Here is a 13,021-nt window from a genome sequence, read left to right on the forward strand (position 1 = left end):
CGCAGCACAGAGAAGGAGGCAAAGGGCTGATGAGAGGATGGGGCTTTTCAAAGCTACAGTATGCTGCCTGGTTACTGATGAGCTATTTGCAGACTGACATATAGGTTACATTCCCCCATATGTTTGTGCACACACTGAACACACACACACACACACACACACACACACACAGACACACACACACACACACGCACACACACACATCCCCTATAACAGTGAGCTGTCTCTGGATGGAAAATGGGGTTGTATGTCAAAGGCTCAGCTGGATGAGGAGTAGGGGAAGGAGTGCCCCATATGGGCATCCGTCTCTCTGTGGTTCACTCCAGCAAACATAGCCAAAATTATGTCTTTCCTTTTTTTTTTTCCAGCGACTGCACATCCATATGATCTGTGTACTGTAAAGTAATCAGGTGACATACTGGGGAATACGCTTATTTACTTTCTTTCCAAGAGTTAAGTGACAAGATCCTCTCATGTCTGTCTAAGGCTACAGCCAGCAGCCAGTTAGCTTAGTGTGGCATTGAAAGACTGGAAACAGCTAGCCTGGTTCTGCCCACAGGTAGCAAAATCCACTGAGCAGCACCTCTGGAGCTCACTGATTAACACTATATATCTTGTTTGCTTAATCCTGCACCCATATATTTGCCAGTACAGTTATGAGAGTGGTATTGATCCTCTCATCTAATTCTCAGCAAGAAAACAAATAAACATATTATCCAAAATCTGAAACTATTCATTTAAACAGTCTATTTATCTTTTCAAATACAAGCCGTAAAAGTATATTCACATTACTATTATGTTCATTTCTCTAAAAGAGTTTTTTTGTATGGGTCTGAATCACTCTGTCATCCCTCTTCTAAACAAAGGAACAGACTAGCAGCCAACAATGGCACAAAAATAAGAAAAACCAAAGCTGAATTTCTTTGATTTTACTGGACTTATTGAAGTGAAGTTTGGTTCAATCAGTCCTCCCCTCTCTGTCTGATTGCTCTGTCCAAAGCTGCTCTGATGTGACAGGTTCAGGCAGCAGGGCAGTTCTCAGCCTGTGAATGTCTGTGTGCTCTGGGCTACTCAATGAGGCACACAAACATCACCAGACAGCATACACCACAGCCTTTCTATAGCCCTGAACCCTGAGGACTGACTCACATGAATATTAACCACATTAAACTGTATTAGCATACTGTGCATGATGTGCTGAAAATAAACTTTAATTTTCAATCAATATAAGGCTTCATCTGTGTTTTTCTATTTACATTTGTGGCTGTACATACTGTTATTCAACCAAATTGCTTTATCAGTTGTGCCAGTGCAGTACCATTATCTCTTCACATGTGTCTGTGAGCACTGTATTTGCAGCTAATGGCGTCCATGCGTGGTGATGTACATGTGAATTGGTGTATGAATGTGTGCCAGTGTGTGCTGTGTATACTAAGCAGTTTATCTCGTCTGCTCTGCATATTTTCTCGTACCCAAGTGCAGCGAGGGGAGCCAGGTTCACATACCCTGGCGCTCAGCTCAGGTCTGCTGGAATGATAAGACCCCTTGTGTCCCTACCAGAGGTAAATAGACTCCCCTGGTACGACTATCCTGCCCCCTCCCCTTATTCGCCATATAATGACACCTCCCAGAAACCCCTGTTTATGCACACTGTTCACCTTCGCCAGATCTAACCCCCACTTCATGCCCACGTGGCCCATTTGGCACACCCTGAGGGCATGTCAAGAGTGAGTGCTCTTCTAGCGGTTTAATTAGACAACCACGCCTGACATGGGGGAATATGTGGGGAGGGGAGCAGAGGCAGGGGCACATGAGGTGCTTGGGATGGGGGTCGACAGCAGTTAGGAGTTGGGGGAGAGGCTTACTGTTGGAGATGTGGTGTGTACATCAGCAGAGCAGTTATACACAGTCATATCTGTGCCATCCAATCATGTGGCTCCAGTAAAGGTCTGTTTCCAGGGCTTCAAGAATGGTAAACATGTCCTGATCAGTGGATTCTTTTCTGTGTTATATCATTAAATCAAGTGTTTTGACTGTAAGAATTTACCCTAAACAACATAATTTGTCAACCCTGTGAAACTGATCTCTTTGCTTACACAAAGCCTGACTTTAACTGTTATCAATAGTCAGCTGTTAGTGATCTGAATTAGATAGTAGTCAACATTACACAATGCTGGCTGAAAGCCATTCAGCTTCCAGAACTGAAGAATCATTAGCTTAATTTGCGACACAAACAAAACATGTAGAAATATTTTATAAATACCTTGTTGCCTGTTTATAGAAATAGAAAGCATATAAATAAATTAATTAATTAAAGCACATTAAAGTCACTTTTAGACAAACAACAGAGTAGTTGAATGTACCTGTGTGCAGGAAAATCTTCAGTTAATTGTGTCTCATGTGAGCCCATGTCTCCCCACATCTTCCTGCCTCTTGTCTCTGCTCCTTTGCTGCATCATCACTGTAGTAACACCAATGATGAGACAGGATCGTTTAAAGAAGAATTATCAGTGCAGTGATAATAAGCATGTTTCCCAGACTCAGCTGTTGTACTAAATCCTCACTCAGTGCATTACTCACCACGAGCATCCTTGGACACATTGTATAAGACAAGCTCCTAACGGCTAACGTAGGGTAGTCATGGCAACGGTGAAGTACCAAAGTATGAAGACGTGTGTTTTTGTGTGAGTGAGGAATATCAGCACTTTGCAGCCACAAAATATCATCGACATTGAATAGAAACATCACCACTTTCACATGTACAACACGTGAGGTGCTTTTGTTTTGTCTTGGTCCCAGAGAAACATTCCTCTGCCTTCTGCTCAGTTGAAGGTTTAAAAATACAATTAATGACAGCTTAATTCTGATAGCTGCTTCCGTTTCAGGGTCCTGGTACACCTGGAACTCTTTAATAGAGCATTACATTAATAGAGCATTAACCTTAAAGTCATTATTAATGTTTTATTTATTTTTTATTTTTGCTTTTCTTACAGTAACAAATCAAAGTGTCTGCGGTGAAAAAGGAAGTATTGGATTTGTTTTGCTTGACCTGACCGCTTTTACATTGCCTAATGTCAGCCTGCCAAACACATCCACGGTATTTTAGTCTTCAAGTTGTAATTTCTGACAGCAATGACATCTTCCACTTGGTGAACAGAGGTACAAAGTGGTACAAATATATTAACACAACAAAAGAAGTTCATTTATGCTGTTTGTCTGCTTAGCACTAAGGCTAACCATCTTGGAATAATGGGTGAACACTCCCAAGTCAGTATAAAGGGTACTTTTCCTGTTTTTCCCATTCTCCTTACATCGCATAAATGCAGTAATAGACAGGTCATAGAGACTAGTTAGTCCAGACCAGTGTTTCTCAAACCATGGTCAGAGACATCAGCACATTTCTATTGTGCTGTTAGGTGGTCTCCCAGGAAAAGCACAGATTTAATTAATAACACTCATCATGTGTGCATGACATTTAGGTGTTTTCAGGCCCATGGTATTATGCACACTGGCTCACTGTCATGGTTTACTGGGACACCTAAATGGAACAAAGCCACTGTTAATGTTATTTTTAAAACCTGTGCTTTTCTTGCCATGTCAAGTCAACACGTCTGCTGTGAAAAAGGCCTGAGAGAAACCCTTTCAACCATTAAAGAACACAAAACCCTTAGCAGATTAGTAGTTACAGTATGAGATAGAGGGAATTCATAATTCATTTCATGAGCAGCTTTCATCCTCTTTTCATCCCTTTATTCAAACTCGGTTGGACTTTTCCAGTAAAAGTATATAGGAGAATAGGAGAAACAAGCAAAAATTAATGACCACAGTTCAGTACATAAAATAAAAACTCTTACTGTCTGACCAGTTCATTGTTTTCTTTCCCACTATCTTTCCCCTTTGTGTGTGTGTTTATTCTTTTTTTATCCCATCAACTTTGATCTGTTCCTACTGAAACTGCTTCACCTTCAGAAGGGCTCCATAAATCTCTCTTGATCTCCCCGTGGATGAAAAGGCAGGTCCAGAATACAAACCAGCATCGAGCCAATCTGGACTACAGTCAAGCATAGCAGCATTTAAAATATCTATTTGCAGGAGCATGTACACTCACATACACACCAGAGGATGATTTGGATTACAGGAAAAACATGGTCTGGTCTCTGCACTAACAGCACTTCTTGAATGTTAATATGCTGCAGAGGCTGTGAGTTTTTAAGTGGTACTGAGCAGATGGACATATTTTATCACGGTTGCACTATATAGTCTGTGGTTAACAACAGACTGATGCGTCTGGCTCCTACTGCAGACCTTTTAGTATTTTCTCAGGTAAACAGCAGACTAATAAGAGGCCGAGACACGCTGGGTTAGATAAATTTTGGATTGGTCCTTCTGTCCCACCAATATGAATTGTCCTGCCAGTGTTTGCTGATAACCTCTTTTAATTTTGCCTCCTTGTTGTTTTGCCTCTTATTTCCTATCTATTTTTTTCATGAATGCCTTTCACAAATTACATTGCATCAAACTTTTTGTCTGCCCTTAAAGCTTCCAGTAAGCTATTATTGAAAGCTGGATTACCAACTGGGAAAAAATGAACAACTGCCCAGGGGCCCCAAAAACCAGATTTACTCCTTGACCATCCTTGCAGTGTACAGTTGAACATCACTATTTCACTATGACATACCAAATATTTAGAAAGATAGATATAACCACTTTCAGTTTTGCAAAACCTTTATTCTATTTGTGAAAACACAAAAAGGGTGAATTCCCTGCTTTTTTCCCATCACCACATGAGACCAGGTCTTGATCAAAAACCACACTTGCCAGATTAACCAAGAGAATCTGAAGACTGTTACAGATTTGTAATCGCTTTGTGTTTGTTATTATAAAAAGTCAGAGTATTGAAGTTTTTGATCAAGACCTGATGGGTCTTGATCAAAAATGGATGGGGAAAAAAACAGTTCTTTCTCCTTTCACAAACAGAATAAATATTTCATAAATCGGAATGTGTCTTTAACATCTCTGGGTCAATCTAGTCCATATTTGACTAGTCTAGGTAGAGCCGGCAGCGTTTTATTGGCTGAAATATACAGTTATGCTGTTTGATTTGTAGAAAAAAAAATCAGCGTCGTACTATCTTGTAACACGGTTGCCACCTTGTGCTTGAGATGCAAAATGTTTGGAACAAGAAATTTATTTTTGGTCAGGCATTTAGGTGTTCGTGTACCAAACAATGGGGTCCCTTCCCTCGTATTTCTGGGAACTGTAGTTTAAAAGTCGTTACCTCCGCTCTGCACGGAATGCTACGTACTACAATTCCCACAAACCCGTGCTTGCTTCAGCTCGTGTCGGGCGATATGGCGTCTTCTTGAAGCGTAGTTAAATCGCAAATGTTTTGTTGACAAGTGAGAAAGGTAAGCTTTAAATTGTGTAAACTACGCATTATCCTGCTGTGTTTTACTACCTGTAAATGTTTGACTGGACTGAGGTTCTAAATGTTGCAGGCTTGTGCCGTTATTTGAAGACGATTAGCTTATTTTTTTTTTGCCAAGTTGTTAGCTAACGATAAGAGCTAGCATGTTCCCTCTATGCACTGCATTCATTCTGCAGAGGCTAAGTTACTTTACTTTGTTTTGTTAACTATTTATATCTCGTGTGACAAGTTAGATTTTCTTAAAACTGATGGCGAGCAGGCCGAAACTTTAACTAAAAGACTAATGTTAATACCAGTTCTCTTAGAGATGGCAAAATGAAAAACGGATAAACCATGAACTTTAAGGAGTAAAAGTAGACATATACGGAACTGATCACCCATTCGCGCTATATGATGTCTTTTAGGATTGTGTATGTTGTGTTCTCAAAAACAGAACTGGACAAAATTCAACTTGAAACCGAGGGTGGCCCATATTAAAACTTAATAAATTATGCAATTAACTGTTAACGTTCAGTGCAAGTTCCTGTAAAAGTCGGCATCCATGCCATTTATATTTCCAGATGGCAGCCGACTCCACAGAGAAGAAGGATGCAGAATCCTCAGGGACCAAAGACAGGGAGAGGAAACGCAGCCGTTCACGAGACAGAGATCGTAAAGCCTCACCTTCACGCAAGCGCCACCGGTCTCGTGAAAGAAATCGCTCTAAATCTGCAGAAAGGTAACTAAAACACCAAGTCACAAACCCAACGTTATGTTAAAGTTCAGATTGCAAAGTTTCCTGAATCCTTACTGACGTAGGCTGTTTTATTTTCTGCATGATCAAGTTTCAGGTTGTCTGTAGTTGAAATTATTTGTTCCATAATCACAGAGACCGTCGCATGAAAGATAAGGATAGAGACAAGGACCGTGACAGAGATAAAGACAGAGAGAGGAGCCGTAAGGACAGAGATGGTCATCGACGGGATAAAGATCGCAGCAAGAGGTCCAGGTAAGTGAATGCTGAAATACACAGCTTTGTGAGATGGAGAGAGATCAAAAACAAAAAGGGGAGAATCATATGCTGAAATTACTCAAATAAAAAAATCAGTAAATTGTTGTTATTTGGGAGAGGTTGATTCCACCTGTTAAATATGGTCTGTCATTCTACTATAAAGGAGTCTCTCACCAAAGTCGAAGGATTCCAAGATAAAGAGAGAGAAGGATATAAAAACAGAAGAGGAGGAAGATGAAAAAAAGAAGAAAGAGAAGGTATGAATCTGGTTTGGCTGAATCTTTTTTTAGCATTGCATTGTTTCTTTGGTATTTATTTAGAGCCTTTTACCTGTGTTGCTTCCGTTCAGGTCCAGCCCCTATCTTTAGAAGAGCTTCTGGCCAAAAAAAAGGCAGAAGAGGAAGCAGAGGCAAAGGTGAGAAGTTCCCAGAGGTATACGTTTTCTTTTCCTTTTCATACCCAAGATTTTTTTTCTTACTTATTTTTAAATTTGTTCTTTTCAGCCCAAGTTCCTGTCCAAAGCAGAGCGAGAAGCCGAGGCTCTGAAACGGAGGGTGCAAGAGACAGAGGAGAGGAGGAGGTTGTTGGATGATGAAAGGAAGAAGAGAAGGATGTTCCAGGACATAGGGAGAAAAATGCTGGGTGCGTATCAGCCTCCGATCTGTTCAGCTGTAGACAACATGCAATTTGTTAGACTATGAAGTCTGTTAATAGTAACTGAGACTGTCTGTTACAGAGGATCCCCAGGAAAGGGAGAGACGAGAGCGGAGAGAGCGAATGGAGCGAGAGAACAACGGAAATGAAGAGGATGATGGGCGACAGAAGCTCAGAGAGGAGAAAGATAAAAGCAAAGAGCTTCTGGCCATCAAGGTTTGTCCAAGTAGAAAAGGTTTAGTTTACAGTTGTGTAGAAATAGTTGTGTGAAATAGCAATTTTAAATGTTCTACAAGTTTACATTGAGTAGTGAGAGAGTTTTAGTGTGTTTGAGTAGTTGTAGTCATCTAATTAACTTCTACACTGGCGGGATTATATATTTTATATATTTTATATTTTATATTTAAAATATATCTGGCCTTGGACATGGAAAATGTTGCTGGGGAGAGGGAGGTCTGGACTACCTTGTTTAGCCTGCTGCCACCATAAAGTGGCCTCAGATAAACAACACAAGATGGATGGATAATTTATTGATATAAATCTCTAATCATTACAGGAGCGTTACCTGGGTGGGCTTAAGAAGCGTCGGAGAACTCGTCACCTGAATGACAGGAAGTTTGTGTTTGAGTGGGACGCTTCTGAAGACACGTCAGTTGACTACAACCCAATGTGAGTCGGCACAAATGTATCATTTGAATATGTCTGTCTTGAATCAAAACAGTCTTTATTTTGCTAGAATGTATACCAGTCTAACCAACATGATCTATCTCCCAGTTACAAAGAAAAGCATCAGGTGCAGCTGTATGGACGTGGATTCATTGCTGGCATCGACTTGAAGCAGCAGAAAAGAGAGCAGTCACGTTTCTATGGTGACCTGATGGAGAAAAGGCGCACACTGGAAGAGAAGGAGCAGGAAGAGTGAGTAAAATATTGATGTTAGTTGTTTTGAAAAGCAACTTAAAGTTTTTAAATCTAATCCAAAAAACAAAGCTGTGTATATTAAATAAAACTGACTGCAAGATAGAAAATCACGCAATGTTAAGTAAACAACATTTGCACTCAACAACCTGATCATCTACTTCACATCATCTTTATTCTGTACTCCTTCAGGACAAGACTGAAAAAGATGCGTAAAAAGGAGGCCAAGCAGCGCTGGGACGACAGACACTGGTCCCAGAAGAAACTGGACGAGATGACGGACAGAGACTGGCGAATCTTCCGAGAGGACTACAGCATCACCACCAAGGGAGGAAAGATCCCCAACCCCATCAGGAACTGGAAGGAGTACCCACTGCCTGCACATATCCTGGAGGTCATCGACAAATGTGGCTACAAGGTCAGATCACTGAGTCACCATGTTGATGTGTTACTGATGTTATACAGTGCTTAGAGTTTACTAATACAAGGCTTGATGTTGAAATATAGAGCTGCAGTACAATGTTATTCATGTGCGTGCGTGTAAAACGCAGATTAGGAACCTGGTTTGTTGTATTCATGGCAGAGAAATCCAGGAGAAATTTACCTGGGGAAATCAGGTTTCTCTAATCCCTTACCCAGCTTGGTGAAAAACTGACTGTAACTTGGGTACTTTAGTGCACACTGAACGTCTCTGGGTGAAGTGAATGTGAGCGCTAATGATGTTTTTGTTCTCCTCAAATCCAGGATCCAACACCTATTCAGAGGCAGGCCATTCCCATTGGCCTACAGAACCGTGACATCATCGGTGTGGCTGAGACCGGTAGCGGTAAAACGGCTGCTTTCCTGATTCCACTGCTTGTCTGGATTACCACCCTGCCTAAAATTGACAGGTAAAACCTCCCATGACCAACTTAACTCAAGTAAACCCATCAACAATGTCCCACTCCTTTTTTGGTTCCAAGGTTTTCCATTTCACTGGCGTGTATGTCTATTTACTCACATAACCACCCGTTACATTCCTCTGCTGGGCTGTTGCTGCAGGATCGAAGACTCAGACCAGGGTCCTTATGCTGTGATCCTCGCCCCGACTCGTGAGTTGGCGCAGCAGATTGAAGAGGAGACCATAAAGTTTGGTAAACCGCTCGGAATCCGTACGGTGGCTGTGATTGGAGGAATCTCCAGAGAGGACCAGGGCTTCCGTCTCAGGATGGGCTGTGAGGTGAAACATTCAGCAATTACACTTGTGTTTCTCGGAAGAGTAGAAATAGGAGTAAGAAAAAGAATATCAGAATATATTCAAACAACAAAATTAACATCAGAGACTTTGCGAAAGGCCTTTAAACAAAGGAAGTGAAAACTGAGCCGTAAAGCCTGCGGTTCAAAGGGTTGAGTAGCGGTGAAAACATGACACATTTCACATTTATTTATGAATGGTAACAGTTCTTTTGGTTGCTAAAAATAAACTTTTCCTCATCTAACAGATTGTCATTGCCACCCCTGGTCGTCTCATCGATGTGCTGGAGAACCGCTACCTGGTCCTGGGCCGCTGCACCTACGTGGTCCTCGATGAGGCCGATCGTATGATTGACATGGGTTTTGAGCCAGACGTCCAGAAGATTCTGGAGTACATCCCAGTGACCAATCAGAAACCAGACACCGATGAAGCAGAGGACCCTGAGAAAATGATGATGAACTTTGAATCGGGAAAACATAAATACAGACAAGTATGTTCATCTGTCAAATGTTTGCAAACATCTTTATAAACAAGACTCTTCTTGAGGTGCCAGATTCTCACACTTTTATGTTTTTTCTAACTGTGTATTTGATTACACCTGGCAGACGGTCATGTTCACAGCTACCATGCCTCCAGCTGTGGAGAGACTGGCCAGGAGTTACTTGAGACGTCCTGCTGTGGTGTACATCGGGTCTGCTGGCAAACCTCACGAGAGAGTCGAACAGAAGGTCCTGCTTATGTCAGAGGGAGAGAAGAGGTGAGACTGTCAAAAACACATACTGTGAACACCAAACATCACGTGTTTCTGTCAAAGCATCATACTGAGTGTTTTTGCATTTTGTGTGGTGCAGGAAGAAGCTGTTGGAGGTGTTGGCGCATGGGTTCGAGCCTCCTATCATCATCTTTGTCAACCAGAAGAAAGGTTGCGATGTGCTGGCCAAGTCTCTGGAGAAGATGGGGGTAAGTTACCAAAGACTAGACCACAAACTGTCCCAAAAACAAGTAAAGGCATGGGAATAGTTAACCTAAACTGTCTCTTCTTCTTACGTCTCTCACAGTACAATGCCTGCACACTTCACGGTGGCAAAGGACAGGAGCAGAGAGAGTTTGCGCTTTCCAACCTCAAGGCAGGAGCCAAAGATATTCTGGTGGCCACAGACGTTGCTGGTCGAGGTATTGATATCCAGGACGTCTCGATGGTCATTAACTACGACATGGCTAAGAACATCGAAGGTGAGAGGCCTCATTCAGTGTGCAGTGTGTCCTCATTACCCATGTTTTTTCTTTATTGTCTGTATTTTTCTTTTACCTTAATGTGATATTTATTTGTTAAAAACAGTCTTGTTATGAAGAATACAATGCACAATGTACAATACATACAAATAACTAAATGAAAAAACCCATTAAGATACCCTTGTGTTGTTATTTCACTATTGTAACAATATGCTCTTCTTCTATTCCTCTGTTCTCCTCTTCCTCCACCTGCAGACTACATCCATCGTATCGGTCGTACTGGTCGTGCTGGCAAGAGTGGTGTGGCCATGACTTTCCTCACCAAAGAGGACTCAGCAGTGTTCTATGACCTGAAGCAGGCCATCCTGGAGAGCCCGGTCTCCACCTGCCCACCAGAGCTGGCAAACCACCCAGACGCTCAGCACAAACCTGGAACCATCCTGACCAAGAAGAGACGCGAGGAGACCATCTTTGCTTGATTCACTGTTTACACAGTATGTTTCTCTGTTTCGCATTCAAGATTTGGTGTCCAGGTTAACTATTCCCATGTCTTTACTTGTTTTTCCACCTTGCCTCCCAAATACGTCTGTCTGTTTTTGTCTTTTAGTCCAGTCTACGGGTTGAAACAGACACATTAACTGGTGCAGAAATCATCACAGCACTGGTTTTGAGATGGTATGTGGAATATGAGTCTGTTTGCTCAGTGGAAAGATGTGTAAATGTGGACTCAATGGTAGATATTTGTAATGCTTCTGTGAGCAAGAGTGCAGGTCCAGGATCACTTAGCAGGACACGGATGATCTGCACTGTAAAGATACTGCCCTTCGGTAGTTATCCAATGTGATAAACACCAGCCAGCATGCAAGTGTAGATGAGTAGTAAGTGCTGTGTTGTTCATTTTTATTACCATTCACCAATAATTTGAATTTCCTGACTGTTTAAGAGACCAATGCCAGAAGTAATGGCTTCTATTTTCACTTAAAATGCATCAGCTGGCATAATTGCAATTCACTGTTTTAAATATGAACATTTGGATGAAGTGAATACAACGAATCTGAGTGACATCTGTCTTGTGACTCGTCTCAGTATTTAATGTGAAATACTAACCCATCTGTACGACCACGTTGTTGGCAATACAAAAAGCATTGATAGTTTTTGGTAGTTTGATAAGATAGTAGATCTTGGGATTCAGGAAGAGGGATTGAAATCTTTAAACCTGTACAAAAAGCTGAAGTACTATTTATATAAGTACAAGCACAGCTGAGCCTTTTCATCAAGTGTATTATATAGTGAAACACAAAAATGACCCAAACAGTTAAAAGTACATAAAATGTCATGTTTATTTTGTTTAAGTCATGTTTTACTCAGCATTGTAAATCTATTTTCAAATAGAAAGCATTCTATACAGCATCAGGCAGGAAATGTCTCACTTTTTACACATTTGCTGTCTCTTCTGATAAATAGAGGGAAGAGGCGTGTTGGGTCACGCTAGCACGCTGTGGTAGTCTGGTGGATACATTTATTTTTAGTGCAGTTATTGCATTACAAAGCAACCATCCCAAAAAAAAGTAGTGCAATTTTTTTTTTCTACTCACACAAAAGAGGAAGTCCAGATGGTCTAAGGCGTTTAAAGTTTTTCAATGTTAGGCTTAGTATTGCATACAGAATAAGACAGAGGAAACTAAATTATAACCCTTGTAAAAATTGTGCTTCATAAATCGAAAAACCTCAACTGCTGTATCAGTTGCTAAATTGGTCCGCTTTGAAAAACATACTCTGCCAAAATATAATGAAAATAGCTAATTGGTGAACTAAGACATGCAGGGCTTTAATAATTCACTCATTCCTTTTTTTTTATATATATCACAAATTAAAAAAAATCATAGATCTGATCTGGGGCAATTTTTAGTGAGTGACTTTTAAAAGTGCATCAAACGGTGTCCGCCCAATATTGTGGAAAAACCTCCCCAATATTAGTGTTTGTGGATAAATAAACTGATGCGTTCTGATTTTTAGTAATCGTGTTGTGGGTGGTGTGAGGAGTGAGTAGCCCCAAAGACAAGACTATCACTACAAGACAACGAAGAGAATCAGAATCAATGCATTACTAAAATACTTAACTGTAAAAAGAAACAATCAGATTTCATGCAACACTTGCATAGATTTTTTTTCTTCTTTTTTTTTCAATCATGCTGATTTTTTTTTCTCTTCAAAATATACAGAACACTAGATAGAGATACCTGTGAGACATGGAAGCAGTAAACCAGTTAATTCCTAAAGCAGGCTGTGACAGTATCGACCCTGTATGTGAACAGAAGCAGGTCGCTGCTCGTCAGCATCACGTCCAACTCGTCATCGGCTCATGGACTAAAAATGGTGCAGGAACAGAATGACATCGTGTCATGGGTGCTACGAGTCCTTCAGGAGCACGACACATTCGTTTACATGAAGTTGAGCGAGATGAGTGTGTAGGACTTACACCTGAGGATCTGCCTTGGTTAAAAACCAGTGGTAAAACTGCAGTACACCTAACGTGACGCAAGGTTTGGCAGAGACATACACA

General features: G+C 41.1%; 1 protein-coding gene across 1 annotated transcript; it reads left to right on the forward strand.

Annotated features, from left to right (window-relative positions):
- Window positions 1-5,301: 5,301 nt before the first annotated feature.
- On the forward strand, window positions 5,302-11,520 carry ddx23 (DEAD (Asp-Glu-Ala-Asp) box polypeptide 23). The gene is made up of 17 exons (XM_041061848.1): window positions 5,302-5,408; window positions 5,989-6,146; window positions 6,297-6,416; window positions 6,583-6,676; window positions 6,769-6,834; window positions 6,923-7,061; window positions 7,156-7,289; window positions 7,630-7,742; window positions 7,848-7,991; window positions 8,184-8,409; window positions 8,736-8,881; window positions 9,033-9,210; window positions 9,473-9,715; window positions 9,831-9,982; window positions 10,077-10,185; window positions 10,284-10,458; window positions 10,714-11,520. Exons 2-17 carry the CDS (start codon window positions 5,989-5,991, stop codon window positions 10,935-10,937), a joined length of 2,421 nt encoding a protein of 806 aa, XP_040917782.1. The 5' UTR covers window positions 5,302-5,408; the 3' UTR covers window positions 10,938-11,520.
- Window positions 11,521-13,021: the final 1,501 nt, after the last annotated feature.

Source organism: Toxotes jaculatrix, chromosome 2, assembly GCF_017976425.1.
Source record: "Toxotes jaculatrix isolate fToxJac2 chromosome 2, fToxJac2.pri, whole genome shotgun sequence".
NCBI classification, from domain to species: domain Eukaryota; kingdom Metazoa; phylum Chordata; class Actinopteri; family Toxotidae; genus Toxotes; species Toxotes jaculatrix.

Excerpts from the sequence above, each read along its gene's own strand:
- ddx23 (XM_041061848.1), top strand. The coding sequence starts at position 5,989 with ATGGCAGCCGACTCCACAGAGAAGAAGGATGCAGAATCCTCAGGGACC. Across the intron at positions 6,677-6,768 it reads AAAAAAAGAAGAAAGAGAAG|GTCCAGCCCCTATCTTTAGA; the intron begins GTATGAATCTGG and ends GCTTCCGTTCAG. Across the intron at positions 9,983-10,076 it reads ATGTCAGAGGGAGAGAAGAG|GAAGAAGCTGTTGGAGGTGT; the intron begins GTGAGACTGTCA and ends TGTGTGGTGCAG.